Raw genomic sequence first — 22,346 nt, forward strand, 5'->3', positions numbered from 1 at the left:
AAAAGAAAAAACCCCGACCCAAATCAGATGCATTCAAGATCAAAAACTCTTTGCACTGAGGCTGGCTGTATTTTTCCGCTGAGAAATATATAAACCTTTTTTCTCTTTTTTTTTTCTTTTTCTTTTTTTCGCCTGATAAATACCACATGAGAGATCAGCCATTAAAGTCTTCATATTTACAGAAATAACCAGGATTCAGATTCAACTGCTTCCCTCTAATCACCTCCCCACATCAGCCCCCAACGGGAGAGCAGCCAAAACAAGCTCCGCAGGCGCCCCTCGCGGGGCTGAGTCTCACCCAAAGCTCTACGCGACGGGAACAGCTCGGGCCGTAGTTCCCTGAATTACAAACCGAAATAAAGGCGAGGTCGTGGTCGCTGTCCCCTGGTCGCTGTCCTGCTCGTACCCCTTCAACCCCCCTCATACCCCTTCAACCCCCCTCATACCCCTTCAACCCCCCCCCCCGCCGCTGCATATTGGATGTGTCCGGCGTAAAGCACAGATTTAAGAAGAAATCTGAACGAGTGGGGCTTGTAAAAAGGAAGCTGTAGAAAATCTGCTGCTTTATGCTTTCGTAAAGCCCACCCCAGGCTCCTGCTGGTGCTCAAGCACCACCTCTGTCTCCTCAGTCCTCTCTGGGTGCTGGAGATCAAAACGTGAGTCACGCCTTGGACGCTGCGGAGCCTCACAACGCGTTGTACTCCACACATTTGGACGGGTCTGTTGGGAAGTGCTTCTGGCAAATGGTCATGAGCCTCTTCAGCCCCTAGGAATGAACAAAACAAGGACAGTTCCGTCATAAAACTGCAGCTGTCAAACCAGCTTAACCGTCTACGGTATTTTGAAGCTTAACGAGAAGAATTCAAGACAAACAGCTGCTGTTTGGGGGTTGGTTTTGTTTTATTTTGTCGGTTTTCCGGGTTTTAATTTTTATGAACCTTTCTGCCTGCCGAGTTATCTCCGCTACCAGGAGCCTGCGGCACAACTGAACAGGCCACAGGTTCAGTCCCTCGCGACAGATTCACAGCGGAGGATCACAGGAATGCTGTAATCCCTCCTCACCACCACGGCAGGAAACAATACTATCACAGCAAGTGTTTCAAAGAAAACATGAATATTAAAGGTAACGTTATAGCAAATTTTACAGGCAAAAAAGCACTTTCTGACACCAAAACAAGCTGCACGGCTACGAGAAGAACCGAACAACTTCTCTGGAGGAGAGAGGCCGATCCTCCCCGTGGTGGCACCACACCTGACCTACGCCGTGGAGGCAAACCGAAGGAGCAATCAAGAAGAAAGGCAGAACGTCAACTCTTCTCTTCAGTTCTTTCAAGGCATCGATTGCCAAAACCAACACGACAGAACCCCTGTGACTATTTTCTTTCAAGTCAAGCACAGAAGTCTAACAAAGAACCAAGAAAACTGCTGTGGTGGTAGCGTAATTTAGCAGCGACACTGGACCCCACGATGGCAGTCACGTGCCGGCCATCAGACCCTCATCGTGGAAGATGGCTCCTCACTGAAGGGAAAAACGACTCAACAGAGGATGCTGTGGCCTCTTCAACGCAGGCACGTCTGGAAAGGATGTCCTAGCACCGTAACGACTCCCTGTTTGGGATGTTACAATCCCAGGTTCGCTGTGCATCAGAAACACGTTAGCCTGATGTTACTGCTGGGAGCACAGACAACGTGCTCCATGCTCCAGTCGGAGCCAGACTAGCTAAACAAGACCCAATACCTAAACCCAAGAGGGAGAACACACACGTTTAAAGCCAACTCTGCCTCGGTACTTCAGTAAGTTGCGTAATTCAGCAGCGCAGATATGAAATTCGCAGCGGGAAGATGAACACGAAGATTTCCTTGACCAACAGATGTAACCCCGGAAGCAGGTAAGGGACAAACTGAGGAATTCCTATACATCATGTCTTCCAAAGGGCATGCTAAGAGAGACCCAGCCACACTACAGAGTGGAGATCTGTCTGCTGAAGCGGGGCGAACGGACACAGGATTCACCAAAGTCGGAGCAGCAGCGTTACAGTCATCTGGAGGCCCTCAACAAGCTTCCCTCAGAGTCCAAACTCCTTTACTAACACAGACTAACAATGAAACTGTCTGGTTCAACATCAGCTATTTCATCCATTCAACGCTTCCAGGCAAGCATTACACTAGCTGGAGCCCACCTCCGAAGATGCCTAGCCCACATGCCAACTTTCACCTTACAAAAGAATTGGTCAAATTTAATTCGTTGGCTCCGTAAGCGTCTGGAGCTCCCTCTGACTTCACAATGGTATCTTCTCAGGTTATGATACTAAAAACTATAGTTGAAGAGTACCCAGAGGTTATACTTGTAGCCCCAGTACAAAGAGACAAAAGGCAGAAAGTTGCATTTTACAAGCAATCTCCTTGCAGACATCTGCAGAACTTGAAAAGCAATGGGAGTCCTTCTGCCGCAGCAGCAAGGTCCTGCCAGAAGCTCTGAGCTCATAATACTGCTCCGGAGGCTTCAGCCAGAAGGTCTTTATCTCACCGAAACTGCAACTGGCAAGAAGCAAATCCATTTAACAACACAGGGAGAGAAGGCTTGTCTCCTCAGACCTGTCCACCCATTACGCTGAAACATCAGAGAAGAAACACCACTGCTACTAACTCCACAAACCACAGACGTTCATGACAGGAGTATGGATGTGCACAGGAGGGATTCTGAGCCCACACTGTTAAAGAGCCATGTTTGAAAAATGAATGCATTTGTCTGGTTGCAGAAACAGTCAGAAGGACTATTTTCGGTAGGAAACCCCACACATGACGTTAAAACTCAGAGTTAAGCCCTCAGCAGAATAAAGCCTGTCTTCACCGCTGCCCCGGTGTCCGTGCAGGATCACAATAGCTAAGAGGCAGGAAAATCCACTGGACTCCGTTCCCAGCCCAGCACCGAAGAGCCTTCAGGATGAGCCAACTACTAAATCCATGTTACGCTTGACCCAACCCAAGGCAACTGTCCACTTCTAGGACCTTTCTACCACATCGCCCGGAACTATGACACCAGTCTTCCTCAAAGACCCCCTAACTTCAAAAGCAGACCTACTGGATCCCCAAAGCCAACAGTACCTGAATGTACTTCCGTTGAGTTTCATCGTTGAGAACGTGGGCGACGTGCTTGGAAAAAATCTTTTCGCGGCCCGTTCGAGCGTGGATGCCAACCATAGTGACCCCGATGGGCCAGGGGGCGTTCCCAATCGCCATCTGAAGGTAGGCGTCGTTCGCCTGCGGGAACACAGCGCAGGCACGCTCAGCGGAGCCGACAGCAGAGCGCTTCTGCCTGGCCAGAGCCGCCACCACCACCACCACCACCACCACCACCGCAGAGCCCGTCTCTCTGACCCAGGTTTCACGGCACAGCACTGACCAGTGTTACAGCGCACCTTCCTAACACGATGGATGCTCCTGCTGAGCTCGGAGGGAAGCAAGGACTGGGGACTCTACCTACAGGGTGACGAACGCAAGCACTGGATAAGGCAGCCTAATCTTGATTAAAACTAAAGTTTACTGGGACCATTTTCAACCCAGCCTTCTCAGGCTCCCACGAGCTCTCCTGCTGTCATCACCTTTACGAGCCCTGCCGCGGTGGCTGCAGGCTAGAGCAGGGAGCCTGGCTCTAAGCACGACCCACGGCAGACCCCGTCCTGTGCCCAGGTCTGAGCTCACCCCCGTACACAGGAGCGCCCCGGGGCCTGACAGCTCTCGGGGAGAGAGGGGAGCTCCCAGGGAGGCTGAGAACCAGCTCGACAAAACCGGGTTAAAGCAGCACACTGGTAACAATGGTTGTGAACAGAGCAGCAGCAGCAGCAAGACATGAACCTCAAATTTCCCAATGGAGGTAGCAGACCCCGTTTCTTAACGGAAAGCTGCAGCAGACAACATCCCCGGGGAAGAACAGAGATAAAACTTGAAGGGAAAATGAACAGAAAGAAACGGAGTGTCCTGGTTTGAGCTTCAGCCCTTCACAGGGAGAAAGGAAGATAAGTACAGAGCTTAAAAAAAAAACGTCACAACTGAGAGCCAGGAAGTGAGGGGGACAGACACACGCAGGCAGTTACAGAAACAGCTTCAAGAAGGACTTGGAGCAGGACATTCCGCCACTGTTAGCGAGCAGCTGCAAGACTCACTGATAAAACGTTCATTTATCATCTCCCATTTAGAGACTAGGCAGTAAGAAGCAGCAATCACGACCAATAGGGGCAGTTTCTTCCCAACTGGCACTGGGCAAACTGGGAGGTGATCAATGAACAAGGCAGGGGGATGCAGACAGAGCCGAGAGTAAACCTGAAGGGACTTAGTCGTCACCTACACGAGGCAGAATCTGAACAGTCTTAGTCAAATACCCACTTCCTGACTTAAACACAGTTTTGTGATGAAATGCAGTACGTGAACATGCAATCAAAGACCCTTCTGGGAACATCACAACGGAGTTAATTAAGGCTGAGTGGACAACTTGCATTCTGGCATGTGCCTGCTGTCACGTGTTGATTTCATTCAAATCTTTCAAGCTTTTCACCTAACTAAGCAGTAAGAACTCGTGCCCGGCAGTATTCACTAGGCTGCACAAAGCCACCATGCACAGAAGACAACAGCAGGCAGAAAGAGACAGGTCTCTTAGGAAGCAAAATGGAAAAGGACATCAGTATATTTAAAAGCAAGAGGCTCATTAGCCTAATTACAAAAAAAACAAAACCAAAAAACTTCCGAACATGTACTCACCCCCCCCCCCCCAAAATCAGGTTGTGAAGTCCACATCGAGCCAAGCACCTCCGGGAGGGCGGAGCAGAGCTGGTTAACCCACGGGATACACCACACTCCCGCACACTCACTGCTTTGTTTGGGAAGGCATCGGAAAGGGAATGTCAGCATAATGATGCTGACCAAAGGGAAAAAAAAAAAAAAGCCCCCAAAGAAAACCCCACGATCTTACATCCCACACGTTCAGTTCTACTTCCAAGTGATTTGGATTAAACTTGCCTTAGGCCACCTAAAGTTTTTTTCAGGAACAAAAAGCAGGTCTGCTTGCTTACTTGACAAATTATCCCAAGTCCTCACAAGAACAGTAAGAAATACCAGAAATTTAAAGGCAAAACACGGCTCGATTTCCTCTGCATACATAAGCTGCTTAAGCAAATGCTATCAGTATTTGAGTTCCACTCCTGAAGGCAGCTACAAACAAAACCTAACACCGCCTTTGATCTTGTGCGCCAAAGTACTTCTGCCTCCCCCAGTAAGCAGACTTTGTCCAAAAAACTTCTCATTAACTTACCTCAGCCTTACCAGGCCAGCTAATGTGAGCATAGCCAAAGAAAAGGACAGCGTCTCATATTCAATAACTCAGTTCCCCTCAATTAATTCCTAATTAATTAATCAACACCCTATTACTATTAACTCAATACCTTCATTTAACCTTACAGTATCAGGTTACCCACACAGGACTCCTCCGCAGCTTAACAGAACCTTCTCAGAGAAAAAGTCCTCGTCGTGTTGCAAAGCTCTGCAGTTTCAGCAGCCTTAAAAGACCTTCTGACAGGCTGGGGATCAAACGCTACCTGGAGACTAACCTGTAACAACCATTTTCCATTTTGTCTGAATATATGTTGTGTGTATTTCCAGATTTGTATCTTCAAAATGCAAAAAAAAGGGGAAAGTTGAAGTAATAAATTCAATCTCTTGGAACCAGACAGCCTGAACGTGCCGGAAGAGCGCAAACATACCTTCACATATTCTCTTTGCAACATGAACTTAATAATATCTGTTATTGATTCTTTGATGTCTGCAGGAAGTGTCTACAGGAGGAGAAGGGAAAAACAAAAAAGAAGACACATTTACTTAAAACAGCAGCTCAGGAAAATCATCCTCCTCAGCATTTCTACAAAGTTTAGCACCTACTCTAGCTCGAGGACTTTAACAAAGGAAAACATCTTTGTTTAGACGAAGGATCTGAAGCAAGAGAGGTTACGTGGTTACACCTCGTAGCTTGCGGCAGCGCAAAATCCAGCCCCACTCCTCTATCGCGTCTGCAACCCCGTGACCAGGTGACACATAAAGCGACACCTGGAAAGGCAGCGGGTAGGCAACAGAACTCACTGATCGAGGGAAAAAGGCCAGAACTGGGAGTCAGGGGCTCTAGGCACAGAAACTCTGACCAGCTCGCTCACACTCTCTTCTCCAGTGAAGCTAACATTACCTCAGGAAGGGGCAGTAACCACTGGGTACTCTGAAAGCAGAAGTTTAAGTCATACAGGACATCACAGCAGCATTTAAAAGCGATTCACCCTTTTCCGAAGTTTTCTGAAGAGCGGCCTCAGGTACGACTCTGTCTGCTTTTGAGTGGCGCTATTCAGCTTCCCCTGTACTCCCCGTTTCACGTAGTCTTCTCTGGCGTTCAGCTCCTTGGCCCAAACTCCGAGAAGAAACTGCAGGAGGAACAAGAAAATTTAGGCCGTAGTGCCACCTAGTGACGTCCTCGGCAAACCGGGCGGGAACCGCACTGGAGGCCACGAAGGCGCAAAGATATTTGGAGAAATCTGAATTAAGGCGGCAAGAAGCCTCTTTCAGAAGGACAGGAACAACGTTCCTATCACAAGAACGTGTGGGTGAGGGAGGAGGACGTATAGAAAGGCACGTACAAAAAAAACCATGGGAAAAACGGTGTAGGTGTCAGTGCTGGGAGGGAGGAGGGGGACACGAAAGAGCAGAAATCTAAGTAGAAGGCACTGATGTTTCAGGGCCGTTTTTGCAAAGGAGCCCAAGGAACGATGAAGATCACAGTGAAAATTCAACACACCAGAAGGCACATGTGTCAAACGCACCTTCTCTCCACCTGGAAAACAATTTTTGAGCTTTCTTGGTCTGACCACCCAGCCCAAACTCTATTAAAATGCTGATGTATCTTATGGACACAAGTAAAAGCTCCAACTCTTGCTGTGACTTCTGATCACCCCAACAGTTACACAGGGACTGGCTGACTCAAACGAGAGGCAATACAGGCTTCTTGCCAGGAACTGAGGAAACAACTTTCTACAATCCACTTGAACCTGCTTCCTTAGCAAAGCCAGTGGATTTCCTTTAAAATCCTCTTCTGTCACCTAACAGGTGACATTTCATCTCAGCTTGCACCGTTCCTGGGGAAGGGAGGCAGGGACTCCTCGGGAGCGTTTAACGCCGCGGTGGTACACAGAAGCCATGACATTCAGCTGCCTCATGGAAATCAAAACCGTATTTATTTTGTCTGGAAAAGCAGGACCAGATTTTGAGGAACGCTGCCCTCTCGACAGCTCTCTCCCAGGTCCAGCAGGAGTCATTACTGTGACTAACCGAGGCTGCGGAGTGCCGAGCCTTTAAAAAAAACACTTCTTAGGCATAATGGGCAAGTTTTTCTCTCCAAGCAGCTTCTAATCAGGAAAGGCATCTGCACCATAGTCAAAAATACAACACACCTACAGAATAATTGATCTGTGAGGAGTTTGTTACCTTCAAGAACTTCGTTATAATGTCCATATCGTAGTGATCATCACCCCGTCCTAAGGATTCTCCCAAAGCCTACAACAGGAGAGCAAAGGCAGTTATTCCCACGGTGCCTCGAAGTTTGCCGCCACCACCACAGCAGAGCACGAATCACTGCATCACGAACTGCAATAAACTCCACCAGTAATCCAAAACACTAGCTAGGGAACAGAATCAAACAGCTATATATGCTGCTGAGATTCATTAATCTATTAAAAACATTCAAGTCAAAAAGCCAATACGATTATTTCTGAAAAGTCCATGCAACAGTAATTTTTTGTTCATTAACTGTTAAGTTATTGGGCAGAATTAGCAGCTGCCTGACAGCACTGTATTAAGAGGAACTGTGGGTGCGCTGCGTTTTTTGAGATCACCAAAGCCATCAATTAACCTAATTATTTTGTTAAGATATTTTAATTCTCTGACACACTGGGGCTTTTTACCATTTCACTTGATTGTAACCGTGAAATTGAGGGAACAAATCTAAAAACCCCAGTAGCGTGCTCCAATACGAGCTTCCTGCCAAAACCCCAAAACTGTGAATACTATTTTTAGAAATGTTTTCCAGCAGGTACAGTTGGATTTATAATCTGTTTTCATTGTCATCACATTTCCAAAGTGAGTTTTATTTTTAAAATCTCCTAGATTTGGAACCCAATTCAGTGTAAGCCTTTATGCTCAAGGGAATGCAGTTAAAGTAGCATAAAATTAAGACTGGAGTGATTTCAAACTTTTCAGAAAAAGATTACTTTCATGGCTCAAACCAAGCGTTCCCTACGACCCCAAAAAGGGAATATTTTGAGAATTAACAGAGCAATAAAACACAGCCCCATTACAACTGGCATCCATTCTGGCACTACAGTTATTTTAAACCAGAACCCCTGGTACCCTAACAAAAAATCCAAAGACTATCTCCTAATAATAACATATTCATTTAAGCTTTCAGTTAATAAATCAGGTTATTTCTTAAACACACTTCTGGAGGGATGTTATGAAGATTAACTCCTGCAAAGAGTTTTGAAGATTAAGGATAAAAGTCTCCAGCTCAAGTTAATGGGCTTTACAAAACATTGCCCTAAAATACCAGCTGCTGAACGCACTTCGTGGCACTCTCTCTCCGCTCGCTCACAAACACCAGGGGATTCTTTCAGAACACAGCAGCCATTTGCACCAAAGTTTCTGGGACAGATCATCCCTGCACTTCTTGTATTCCCTGCGATGTGCCTACTTCTGATGTTCACTTCTTTCTTCTGTCCTGGATGGTTTATCTCAAACATTCTTTCCGTGTGCCTGTTTTTCAGAGTCCACCTTTCTTGTACAAGGAAAATTCATCGGTACGAAGCTTATTACCCTCTCAAATACTCATTGGAAAGGCTTGGCATTTATGACCAGGTTATGTGTTTTTACCAAGTTCTCTACTTGCCAGCCCCCCGCAGAGGGAAGACTAACTCCATCACTTTCCTTGCAGGCAACACCTGCCCCCCTTTTGGTGAGGTGGTGTAAACAAAGACCCCTTGAGTTTCATGTGTCTCCTGTAGGCACCTGTGGTGGAACTCACAGCTTAGAAACCTAGATTTCCTAACAGAGTGTATTTAAGGTTACTTCAGAATGCCTACGTTAGATACTGAAAACGAGATACTGTGTGCCTCTCACTGCAAGAAGGACACTGAGGTGCTGGAGTGTGTCCAGAGAAGGGCAACGAAGCTGGTGAAGGGTCTGGAGAACAGGTCTGGTGAGGAGCAGCTGAGGGAACTGGGGCTGTTCAGCCTGGAGAAGAGGAGGCTGAGGGGAGACCTTATTGCTCTCTGCAACTGCCTGAGAGGAGGTTGTAGTGAGGTGGGGGTTGGTCTCTTCTCCCAAGTAACAAGTGATAGGATGAGAGGAAATGTCCTCAAGTCGCACCAGGGGAGGTTTAGATTGGACATTAGGAAAAATTTCTTCTCTGAAAGGGTTGTCAAACACTGGAAGAGGCTGCCCAGGGGAGTGGTGGAGTCACCATCCCTGGAGATGTTCAAAAAACGTGTAGATGTGGCACTTTGTGACATGGTTTAGTGGGCCTGGTGGTATTAGGCCAACAGTTGGACTCGATGATCGCAGAGGTCCATTCCAACCTAATGATTCCATAACTTTGTCTAAACCATCCTGAAGCTTTCTCACAACAACATTCTACATCTAAAACCCCTGAATTAAAATCTACCCATCACACACTTCTAGTTCTTCAATAGTCGTATTCTCCTCATGGACTTTCAAGTCATTCTGTGAGTCATCATCTCCTGCTTCTTGGCCGCCTACAATTTCGTTCAGATACTGCTGGTCAATCTTATCCAAAGCAGCCTTCAGGTCATTTCTCAGGCCCTAGGAAAGATACAAAATGACTATTTTACAAAAAAAAAATAAATTAAAAAAATCAAGAAAAATAAAAGCAGTTCACTGTGAGCATCCAACTTCTGCTTTAAGAAAAGCCAAATTCTGTGAAAACATGGCTAACATGCTTTGTTGTCCAAATTTAAACTGAACTCCAAGAGCAGCTTCTGGATTGCTTCAGCACTTAACAACAAGCAGGTGCATGAACTTCTGCAACGTTCGTACCTATGAAAAAGACTTTTTACCACATTTTCACCAGAAAAGCAGGGAGGACTGAATCAACTTACTTCTAGGACTTTCTTCAAGACATTTTCTCCAAGCAATGCACTGAACCACCCCCAAACAAACAGGTAACAGACCATAACCGTCATCAGCTCTACAAGTCTTCACATCTGCCCTGAGAAAAGCTGTAAGTAAGGTAAGTAACACTCCTGCAGTACGATCACACGAAACATTTATGTAGCTTCCCTTTATTACCCATGATTGAAACACAGCAGAATGCTTTATGTAGATTAAGTGTTGAAAATGCCCTACTCTAGAATAGGGGATTAAAAAGAAAAATTAGAATCAGTTTGAAACCGTATATATAAAGAGCTGCTTTTAAATTGAACAAGAAACTCAGCTCAGACACAGTTAGAGGACTTGCATTCTTATCTTGAGACATCAAATATAAAGCTCTACAAAGGACTATGACATTTCTTACCCTAAGATAAATTCAGCTACTCCACAGGGAATAGATATGCACAGTTATTTCCCCTCTTCCATCATCATACTTGACTGTCTGGAACGTTTCTATTAATCATTCAGAGGTCTAAAAACGTCTGAACCACAAACGGGTTACAGTGACTGTCTACACTTTAAGCAACACGTAGTGACAAGAGTGACTGAAACACACAACATAAAAATCCAACACAATCCTATTTCTGAGCTCACTATTTCCTAATACTCCTACTACTGCCATCGAAGTCACTGGAGGGGAAGCCTTCATTAGCAGAGTTTCTTTCTTTCAAATGTTTAGATCTGTTTATCTTTTTTTTCAAAAGCCTTGACCAGGAAAAGGCTTTCCTTTTCTGGGCAGCCCCAGCAAAGAAGTTTCAAACAATTCAGTTTGCCACAAATTAGGGAAGAAAATCCAAATTGTCGCTCTCTTAGCTGGGTTGCAAATTTGGTTAACAGTGAATGCAAAACAAACCCCAATCGCATCTCCTCACTTAACTGACCAATTCTTAGGACAAAAAGAATAAATCACTTCACTATGATACAGCTTTTAGTCACTTTTTGACTTGACGGCTACCTTAAAGGGAAGGGAGGGGAAAAACAAAGTTTCCATAACAAGTTACAGCTCTGGAATCCAGGGATCTGAAAAATCATTTACACAGCAGAAAGAGAGGATCCAGTCCTCCTCTGCCTTACCTGCACCTCCTCAGAGACACACACAAATGCAAACACGGGCTAGTTTTAACAGTAAAGGACTGTCTTTCCTGCTGGTTAAAGCGGGTAACGGCACAAGCTGGGGTACCTCTGACACCTGGAGGCCCCTTTTTCAACTGAAAAGGGCCTAGAAGGTTTCTAGGGTTGAACTGTCTAGCGTAAGGAATGTTAATTGTGTCCAAAACGATGACATTTAACATAGTTTCTGAGGCAATAAATGAGGCGGAGCAGATATTTCTCTTTGCTCTGCACTATCCTTCCCTCCTGAAAATTAACAGTTACTGAAACTGATTTTCGGTAACTTCTACAGCGTTCCTCACTGGTTACCCCCCCGCAGAGGAGTAATTAACAGCTAGCCAGTCTTACCTTGTTCACTTCAGGGGCCAGAATTTCTATCTTCCTCAGGCGTTGAAATGCATCATAATCTGTCTCTCCAAAGAGCCTGATCGGTTCACCTCGCTCTCGTAACCTCCTGATAACCTGAAAAGAAGCAAAGCACTCCCTTACACAAACCCCTAAAGGAAGCAAAATAAAGTCCAGAACGACGGATTTATTTGCTTTGCTTAGAATAACAAGCTGAGCTGGACTGGAGAGGAAACGGCAGTATTTTAAGCAGTAGAAAAATGTTCCAGACACTTCACAACCTAAATATAAAATTCCCACGGTATTTCAGTGAAAGGTCATTCCAAGTATTACCAACCTAAACATTGCAAAATACGCCAAGCCGTTTGGTATAGCCCAACTTCTTCCTGCTCTGACTTGTTTAAACAAAACACAAAAATCATCCCTCTTGCAGAGCTTAAAAACTGTTTTCAAAATCACAAATGAACTTGACTATACTCTCACTCACCCACTTGTCCACGGCAATAAAAACACTCCCTCGCTAGGCTGCAGGTTGTTCCAGCACATCTGCAAGATTGATTTGCTAAAAATTCTCATCCTTAAGCATTTGGCAAATATTAAGTCCCATAATCTAACATGACAGTTACTTTAGAACTAGATACAACAGAAGTGTAACATCTTCCCTCGGCTGATTTGCCAAGTCACAGGCAGAGCCAAAAACTGAACTTTATTCTCCCAATTCCTTACCTCATGCATTGCTTCTAAATCTCTTTATACTTACCATTATTCATTTCATGCACCAAGCAATGGGCTTAGGGCTATATGAATAACCACGCAACGCTTTGGTGGTCAAGAGAAAGGCTTACACTTCATTCCATGCCACCATTTCACTACACCAACAGACTGGCTGGACAACAAGGAACTAAATGAACTGAGACATTAATTCATTCATTCAGTTCAAGTGCCTTGCTGTATGCTGGCAAGCATTTGACCTGCAAATGTGCCACAAAACCAGGCTGGACAGAGTGCTGGCACAGCAACGCCTCAACCTCGACCAAAACGCGCACCCCAACAGACCCACAGCGGTGAGATGTGTGCCTTACACAGCACATACAGACCAAACCTCAAACCAAGCACAAAACCAACAGCCCCCATTACAAGCCCTGTGATACCCTCCTGTGAAAAACAGTAAGTATCCTGCAAAATTAAGGGGACGTGTGACAGTCTTGGATGATCTCAGCTGTGAATTGCAGTATTTCCGAGATTAGAATTTATTCTGTACTTCCAAACCTCCTGCTTCGGGGCATAGATCTGTTTGTGAACTCACATTCACGTAGGTATTCTTATTCTTAGAAAGGACAAAGAGCACACCAGCTGCCCTGGCTTCAGGACTTTTTCTTCTAGAAATCAAGGTGAACATCCAAAACTCTGTTTCCAAATTTAGGTTCAAACCAACGAGCTACAAAGAAAAGAAACAGGGGGAAAACCTTGGAAAAATCCAGCATGCCTTCAGTATTATCCAAGGACAACACTGATATTCAGGGTACTACTCTAGAATCCATCTGAAAGAGCTGTAAAATGTTATAGCTCGTCTGTGCAAATCCGTGTGACAAAGAGGCTCTGCCCACCTGTGCCTCCCTATGCATTCAGCTGGACAGCAGATCCTTGATGAGCAAAGACAATCGTTCTTGACTGTAAAAATGGAGGCTTATTATTCTATACAAACTGCCACAAAAAGTACACTTCTCTAGAAAAAGCAGCCCTAACCAGACATTTCAGACGCGTTTGCTGTAAGCTCAAGTAGTCTGTTCACGACGATTGATTTTACCTCCTGCCTGGAAAGGGTCATTGGCAACTTTTCTTCTGCCAGTTCCAGTTCCAGCACTGGATTTGATGAAGTCAGTGGTTTCTCCTCCTCCTCTTGCTGCTGCACCTACATTCAACAGACATAGTTACTGATGTACTGATGGAAATAAACCCATATATTGATAGCAATGTAAAGATACCGGAACTCTAGAACACAGATTGTAATACAATATAAACTTTCAGTTTCGTAGTTTTTAATGGCTATAATTCAATTTCACAGAACAATAAAAGCTTTCAAAAGTACCAGTATTTAACTAACAGTTCTGCATGTTGCAGGAAGCGGCCTCTATAGCAAATGGAAAGGACAATTGCTAAAGTTTGGCAATCACTTTAGCAGGCAGATGTCAGCCGTGGTGCCAAAAATAGCAAATCCACCCTCTGCCTGTTGATTCCTGCCCCTGCTCTGTCCTCCTTTCCCATGCAAAAGCATTTGCATCCCTATGTGATGAACCAGATGGGGGAAATGATTCAAACAGAAAATAATACACCATAAAACATAAAGAAAGGTACTCTTCCCAGCCCACTTAATTTAACCTCTTCATCCAGCTCACCAGGAATAGCACATGCATGGACACAAGGGCAGAAGCGAAAACCCAAGGACAGGGGGAGAGTGGGGCTGCTTCTTTCAGTGGCAGTGTCAGCTTAAAATGTTTATTATCTACAGCTTCAGTGAGCTGAGCACTATTAACGGTGACCCACGGGTTTTGAGAGGTGCTTGGTTAAGGCAACACATCTTTCTAACAAGCTTGCCATAGTTTCTTGAGGGTTAAACAAAAAAGAAAAAAAAAAAGACACCTACAAGTGCTCATAGGGATAGGATCTCATTAACAACTCCTCTTAATCTAAAGGAAGGTCCCTGAATCAAACAGAGCCCTCATTCTTCATTACTCAATATTTTAATAATGCAAAACAACTCTTTGATCAAAGTAACACTGAGACAGCATCATGTAACTACAGTTCCCTTTGTACGCTCAAATCTGACACTTCTGACAGCAGGAGCAGATTGCTGTTGGTGATATTCCCATAATAAGGAAACATTTCCAGTACTCACTCACATCTTGTTTCTTCCTAGATTCCTCATTAGAATCTATTTCATTTCCATACTTGCTAAAAGGGAAACGCTCCACTCAATCCTACAGAGCACCCTGTAGCATTCTCTGTGCACGGGCAAAACGTTGTCATTTCCAGTCTGTATTCAGGTTCACCAGTTTAACCACTGTACTACACAGGTTTATTAAAAGAAGCTTTTCTATTCTTTCAGGGCAACGTGCCAGCCTTGCACTCCAGTGTCAGTACAACTCCATGCAGATGGAGGTAAGGATTCACCCTGTGGCTCCAGCTACAGGATTCAGCCACAAATCTATATTCAGTGCTGTACTGGCAAACACAGACATCAATCCTGCAGCCACCTGTGTTTGCAACGAGCAAGGGAAGGGCAATCACATCAACGCTTAACACAAAGGGAGGGGAAAAATAAAACTTCCATCGATGCAGGAAAGGGGGAATTGACAGGGGACAGAAAATACGGAAGAACTGTGTAAAAAAAAAAAATATTATATATATATATATATAAAAAAAAATACACTCCCATGGCAGAAGGATACGTACAAATTTTAACTTACAAACATTCCTGAAATCATAAAGAGACAGCAGCATTGGGGGAAAAGATTTGATCCATTCTGTCAGCTGGACTCCAAGTCACAAGCAATATCTTTACCACAGTTATTCTGGTGTCAGCGCTCTCTTTTTCAAGCAAGTCAAATTATTACAACTCATTAGGTTTAAGCAAAGCAAAAAACACACCTGAATTTAAAAAGAAATCAGTCTACACGCTACAGCTAATTAATGCAGTAAAGATCAAATGCAGAAATCTGGGAGGCTCTAAAAAGGTACTGAATTTAAAGAAGCAACTTATTTTAAAACCGTTTTCAGGGTGACATTTCAAACCAAAACTGGTGCCGCAGCAGCACAGATAACGGCATTTTAACCGCTCCGTGAGGCTCTGAAGAACACAAGCTCATGCTCAAAAAGCACCACGCAGCCAGTTCCACTTGGAAGCGCGACTGGGTTCACAGAACGCCTTCTCACGACTGTTTGCTGCACGTTCCACGAATCCTTTTGGCACTGATGTCCGAACAGCCCACAAACAGATCAAGGTTTCAGAATAAGTCACTAACCGGGTCACGTTCGACTGAAAACAAACTCCTGTTTGTGCCCAGTAACAGCAAACAACATTACCAGCCTCTGCCTTCCACGAGGGAAGGCAGACCCCTCCCACACACGTACAGGCAGGCAGGCAGACACACACACTTGTAAAAGAAAACAACATTCTTCCCAGTTCAGTAAACTACTTCCCCGACACCATCACAAGGCAGACAAAGCCTTCCAGATCACTCATTTGCTGCAAAACTCACCCCAGGTTACCCACCGTGTTCCACTGTTTTGCCAGCAAGAAAACAGATGCTGTTGTCGCACTGTTCAATGCCGGGTGGCTGATGGCCAAAACCCAAATACAAATAGATACAGTATGGAAGCTGGCAGATCTTTTTAATACGTGCCCACGCTATACTGATTTCTTTTGGACATTTTGACAAGACTGTGACAATTATCTGAATGGATAAAATTATCTGAGCGTATCCATTTTTTCTGATAAGGGGGAAGGGGAGGTGGCTATATCAGATCCAGTGTTCATGCCTAACAGCACAATTTAAAAAGAAAGGAAGACAAGCTTTGATCCCAAGCCACTTCATGCTTTCCACAAAAAAATTAAATAAAAGAAACAAAAGCCAAACCATAACACAAACTTAAGTAGCTGTATATCATGCATATCTTTTCCTGCATTGAAAATGGGTTTTGAAACTCATACCTCTCCAGGTGGCTTCTCATTTACAGGCTAATGTATAACATTAACAGATTGAACAAAGAACAACAATTATCATTAACAACATTTATACCATCGATAATAAAATGTAGACTTCAAAGTAAACATACAAATTCCTGGAGGAACAACCTCCATACCTTGTAGCCGCATCTCTGAAAGTAGGCCTCCTCTTCCTTTTTAGCTAACTCACTGCGTTTGAAATATTTCTTACTTCCCTACAAGAGAGGAAAACTGTTAGCAGTTTACCGTTTCACATACTTGGGCAAAAATGGCTCAAATTTCCTTACTTGATTTGGTGAATTCAGCTACATCCTTTCATAGAGATGGCTACATTGCCATGTAAAGGGAACTAGTTGGAAGCACCTCTGAAAATCAGCAATACAGAGTGACTTCGCAGCATACAGGTACAAGCAGACTTAAAAGTACATTGTTGTCACCAGCGCTTTAAAAAACCCCCACTCTTTGCCACGTGAGGCCGTGGTACCTGTCAGTGTAAAGCTTCGCTTTAGATGTGCACAACAAGGCCCAGGTCAGAGTACGGGGAACTTGGTTAAATAAACTCTACAAAACACATAATTTCACACTAAATTGAAAGGCGGGAGAAATCACCTTTGTACAAAACACTTCGTAAGCTTGCTTGGTGCCCCTGTGCAGAAATGTGTTCGATAAGACCTTCCAGACACTCGACAGCTGGCACCCGTGGTCACCCTGAACCATCTCCCTTGCAATAAAGGAGATTTCTTTCTTCACACTTTGCCTGCCCGACCTACAGCAGCCTCTGATCACAGCTCCCTACTTCAACCCCTAACGCCAAAACGCAAACTCGGACATCCATGAGAGCACTCTCCCTTCCTGCGGGTGTTTTTAAACGAACCCACTCGGCGCACACACCCCCCGACACGCCCCTGCGCCCCTACTATTGCTGCGAACAGAACGCAGCAGCGGCGAGGAAAGGGATCCACGCGTCGTTCCCCAAAGGTCGCACAGACTGTCCTCATTTCTCTGTGCCTGAAATCAGTAACTAAAGCAGCTCCAAAAGGCAGAGCCCTGAAGCCAGGCTGCTTCCGCGCCCCCAAACTCCCCCTGGCTCCTTCCCTGCTCCCATCCTGGCCCACTCCTGCTCCTCTTCCCCAAACCCCCGCCCGGGCCGCCCCTGGCCCTCCCGAACCCCACCCTGGGCAGCTCCGCATCCCCCCACCCGAGCCCCTGTCCCAGGCCGCTTCTCCTCCCCTCCCTCGGCCCCAGGCCGGGCCGCTCCCGCCTCGCCCCCGCCCCGAGCCTCCCCCTCAGGCCCTTCCCGCCGCCCCCACCCCCACCCCCACCCCGGGCCCCCGCCCCGGAGCGCTCCTGCGCCCGGCCCCGCCACCCCGGAGGGCTCCTGAGCCCGCCCCGGCCGCCCTCACCCCCACGAGCTCCTTCTCCTCCAGCTGCTGCCGCTTCCGACTGATCTCCCGCTTCAGGATGTCCATGGCCGCGACAGCCCCAGTCGCCGCCGCCGGAAGTGGCGGAGCAAAACAATAGCGTCACTTCCGGACCGCCGCGCCGGGAGGCCACGCACGCGCACTGCGCCCTCTGGCGCCTGGGAGGAGCGGGGGGGGTGGGGGGGTGGTCGTGTGTGAGGGTACGCGACAGTGCGACAGTGCGACAGTGCACGTGGGAGCTGTGACGGCTCCGCTGACCCGGGGAGGGCGTGGGGCGGGTCCCTGGGCCCAAGGAGAGCACGGGGCTGGTCTGTGGGCCCAAAGGGAACATGGGGCTGGTCTGTGGGCCCAAAGGGAACACGGGGCTGGTCTGTGGGCCCAAAGGGAACACGGGGCTGGTCTGTGGGCCCAAAGGGAACATGGGGCGGGTCCCTGGGCCCAAGGAGAGCACGGGGCTGGTCTGTGGGCCCAGAGAGAACATGGGGCGGGTCCCTGGGCCCAAGGAGAGCACGGGGCTGGTCTCTGGGCCCAAGGAGAACATGGGGCTGGTCTGTGGGCCCAAAGAGAACACGGGGCTGGTCTGTGGGCCCAGAGAGAACATGGGGCGGGTCCCTGGGCCCAAGGAGAGCACGGGGCTGGTCCATGGGCCCAAGGAGAACACAGGGCTGGTCTGTGGGCCCAAAGAGAACATGGGGCTGGTCTGTGGGCCCAGAGAGAACACGGGGCTGGTCTATGGGCCCAGAGAGAACACGGGGCTGGTCTATTGGCCCAAGGAGAACATGGGGCTGGTCTCTGGGCCCAGGGAGAACACGGGGCTGGTCCCTGGGCCCAAAGAGAACATGGGGCTGGTCTGTGGGCCCAAAGGGAATATGGGGCGGGTCCCTGGGCCCAAGGAGAACACGGGGCTGGTCCATGGGCCCAAGGAGAACACAGGGCTGGTCTGTGGGCCCAAGAAGAACATGGGGTGGTCCCTGGGCCCAAGAAGAACATGGGGTGGTCCCTGGGCCCAAGGAGAACACGGGGCTGGTCTCTGGGCCCAAGGAGAACATGGGGTGGTCCCTGGGCCCAAGGAGAACACTGGGCTGGGCTCTGGGCCCAAGGAGAATGCGAGGCTGGTTGCTGGCCCCAGGGAGCACATGGGGCTGGTCACTGGGACCCGGGAGCATGAGAGGCTGGTTCCCGGCCTCAGGAATGGCATGGTGGGCATTGGTCTCTTTTCCCAAGGAACAAGTGGACTCCTTAGGACAAGGAGTAATGGTTTTAAACTAAAAGAGGGTAGATTTAGACTAGATAAAAGGAAGACATTTTTTAGGATGAGGGTGGTGAGACACTGGAACAGGCTGCCTAGAGAGGTGATGGAAGCCCCATCCCTGGAAACATTCAAGATCAGGTTGGACGGGGCTCTGAGCAACCTGATCCAGCTAAAGATGTGCCTGCTCACTGCAGGGGGGGTTGGACTAGGTGGCCTTTAATGGATCCTCCCAGCCCAAACTATTCTATGATTCTATGAAATGGTAGGACAAGAGGAAATGGCCTCAAGTTGCACCAAGGGAGGTTTAGATTGGATATTAGGAAAAAATTCTTCACCAAAAGGGTTGTCGGGCACTGGAACAGGCTGCCCAGTGAAGTGGTGGAGTCACCATCCCCAGAGGTGTTTAAAAGACGTGTAGATGTGGCGCTTGGGGACATGGTTTAGTGGTGGACTTGGCAGCGTTAGGTTAACAGTTGGACTTGATGGTCTCACAGGTCTTTTCCAACCTCCACAATTCCATGATTCTATGAGGCTGGTCACTGACCCCAAGGGGTGTGTGGGCCCGGCCATACAAGTGTGCAACTGCTGCACAGGAGGGCTGGATGCCTCCTCAGCTGCTCCCGCCATGGGTGTGCCCCTGCCACCATCTGATTCTCTCTGTGAGGCTTAACAACACCCCAAGGGAAATCAGAACTGTTTCGCTGACTCCGGGGTGCCCTCAGGTGAAACTACACCAGCGAACGGCGTAGGGTTTAATTGCAGGGTGCTCACAGGTACCCCGCTCCTTCCTCAGGTGCTGGTATTAAAAATCACCCAAGAGATGGGAAAGTTTTGCGCTCCCTGTCCCCTGTGCTGTCCCTGCGGCTGAGGCAGCGTGTTGGGATTTAAGCGTGATGCCTGGTTTCTGCTTCCTTCAAGCCTAGAGGACTGAGGTAGCTGGTAGGGACTGAACTCCTTAGCAGGTATATCCCGGCAGTAAAAGCTACCGGCTTTGTTAGCTTGAGTCCTCACAGGCATGCAACATATGTGACACAGGCAATAACACAATTATTTTGCTTATTTACCTGGTTTTGTCCAGCAATTTCCATCCTGTGGCTTCTAAAGTCCAAGAGGTGCAGAAAAAGCTTTGAAGAATGAGTAACACCAGCCAACCCTCACTATGCTTAAATTCATCAGGGCTACACCTTCACTGTAATCGAAGGCCACCGAACAGGGAAGGGTGAAAGTCAGTGTAACTTTAGCTTTTGCTTAGGAGCAGCCTGGCTGGTGGCAGCACCTCTGTCTCCTCTAGCCTCATGCTGTGCCACACGGTAGCTTCTGCCTCTCTAGGTCCTCCCAGATTTTTTTTTCACCTTTAAGTCCTCCCAAATTTTTTCTTTGCCTTTCCCCATTGTAAGCTCCATTGCTCCAGTAGCTATTTTGGAGGTCTGTAACCACAACTGGCTTTTCACCCACGTGAGATAATCTGAGCCATGGCTCTTTCCTGCAGAAAATGGCTTAAGGGTGTTGTTTAAACCAAGGCCGGAGGGGTATGGATTTAGGAATTCATGCCCTGCTTTACCTCAGGCTTGAATGCAATCGCTTTGCAATGAGGAAGCAGGAACAGTCCTCCTACGCTCTTTCGTAGTTCTTCTAAAAGGAAATTATTTCACATCTGATGGTGAAAGGATCCAAGAAGGTCTCAGTAGAGAGGCCCAGGGGGATGTGCCCACACTTGGGTAAGGGCATCAACTGGGAGACTGCGGCAATACTCTGTGGTGGACTTAATGGCAAACGAATCGGATGCTTGTGTCTGAGTGCCAGCTGCCCTCCTCAATTAACGGTAGTGTAGCCAGCTGCCCTCCTCAATTAACAGTAGTGTAGACATAACCTTAGACCTTGCTTCATTTCCTGCTCCAGTTTGACATTACATCTCAATTAGAGGCAGTACAAAATGAAGGAGGAAAGCCAGCTCGCTCACAGTATTCACAACAATGATGCAGTTACTGTGACACCTAGACCAAAGATCGCCCAGTTTATAAAAATCAAAACAAAGGCACAAGCTGGCAGGCAGGGGCATAACGGACGAGGAAAGCAGCTGAACAGTTTATGTTGGTAAACCAGCTTTGGCCAGGTTTGAAATTAATGGTGTACCTCTAAAAGGTGTCTAAAAGTTCACTACCAATGACATGATTGACTTGGTGCCCTTCTTTGAGTACTCCTGGTTCTGTGCTCTCTTGCCTCCAAATCAAAGCATCCTTTAATGTAAAACCCCTCTGTGATCCAGACAGCTGACTTGTCCTGTGGAAGAGAAGTGGCAATCGACAAAGTGCGACATCTCCCAAAAGAGTTACTGTATGTGTGCAAATACGTATATATGTGGGCTCTGTTTTTCTGAGGGCATTCACTAATATGTCCCCGCTGAAGGAAAAGGGGGGGGAGATTTGGTGTCATCCATCTCCTCAAGATTTCTCATTTTGAAGAGATTAGAAAATCTTCTGATATATAGGAAGTGGTGGTACCTTCTTTGTCTTTCACTGACAAGTCATGAGGAGGCCCATTCCGGCTTGCTCTCTGATTTCCAGGATGGCAAATCCGTTCGGCTCCTCTTTGCCTTGGGGTCAGGGCAACATTTTCTGAGGGACATGAATCGTTGAGATGCTTGGGTCCTGTCTCAGCTGGACTCTGTTCAAAGCTCCTCTGTTCCTCAGAACCTCTTCCCGAGGGTATGTCTATGCTGGCAATTCGTTACGGTCCCTGCCTGCTTCGTTCTGGGTCTCTTGTCCTTTGACTGTCTCCATTCACACAGGCTGTTTGGTTGTAGGGTGAATATCTGGAGCACCGCTTGCCAGACAAACTCGTGGCACACATGAAAGCTCGCACTGTGAGCTCTGCTCCTTGGACCACGCAATGGAAACTGTTCCGCCGCACCGCAAGAGGGTTTCTGTGAGTCTCCGTTGCTCCGAGGAGCCCTTAGACTGTGGAAACTGCTTAGCAGTGTGTTATGAAAGCAGACAATTCCTTCCCTGTGCCAGTCCCTCATCCATGCAATGATCTTTTGCTGACATCAGTGCATAAGATATTTTTAACCTGTGAAGTCCCTTCCCAAGCTGTATGTCAAACTATCAATTTATCATATACAGCATTACTCATTAAAGTCAATTAGATCACTGCTATAAATCCTTAGCTGGATTATTTGTTTTCTACTGCTTCTGTTTTGCTTTTCAGGGCAATACTGCTGGTTTGGTACCACGATGGCTGTGTG

General features: G+C 47.1%; 1 protein-coding gene across 10 annotated transcripts; it reads right to left on the bottom strand.

Moving 5' to 3' along the window:
* Positions 1–531: 531 nt before the first annotated feature.
* Positions 532–17,916, bottom strand: PRPF18 (pre-mRNA processing factor 18). Of its 10 annotated transcripts, XM_086480856.1 has the most exons (12): positions 17,833–17,916; positions 16,567–16,644; positions 16,416–16,441; positions 15,157–15,178; positions 13,511–13,615; positions 11,707–11,820; positions 9,754–9,900; positions 7,513–7,581; positions 6,315–6,455; positions 5,754–5,825; positions 3,106–3,261; positions 532–766 (listed from the first exon to the last, which is right to left on the bottom strand). In XM_086480856.1, the coding sequence occupies exons 1-12, from the start codon at positions 17,896–17,898 to the stop codon at positions 686–688; spliced, it is 1,077 nt and encodes a 358-aa protein (XP_086336982.1). In that variant the 5' UTR covers positions 17,899–17,916; the 3' UTR covers positions 532–685. The 10 variants fall into 10 exon arrangements, with proteins under 10 accessions (XP_086336982.1, XP_086336976.1, XP_086336988.1 ...); XM_086480850.1 differs by lacking the exons at positions 15,157–15,178; positions 16,416–16,441 and adding an exon at positions 5,601–5,660; XM_086480862.1 differs by lacking the exon at positions 15,157–15,178 and having other exon boundaries at positions 16,415–16,441.
* Positions 17,917–22,346: the final 4,430 nt, after the last annotated feature.

This window comes from Leptosomus discolor, chromosome 1 (genome assembly GCF_034619465.1).
Source record: "Leptosomus discolor isolate bLepDis1 chromosome 1, bLepDis1.hap2, whole genome shotgun sequence".
Lineage (NCBI taxonomy): Eukaryota > Metazoa > Chordata > Aves > Leptosomiformes > Leptosomidae > Leptosomus > Leptosomus discolor.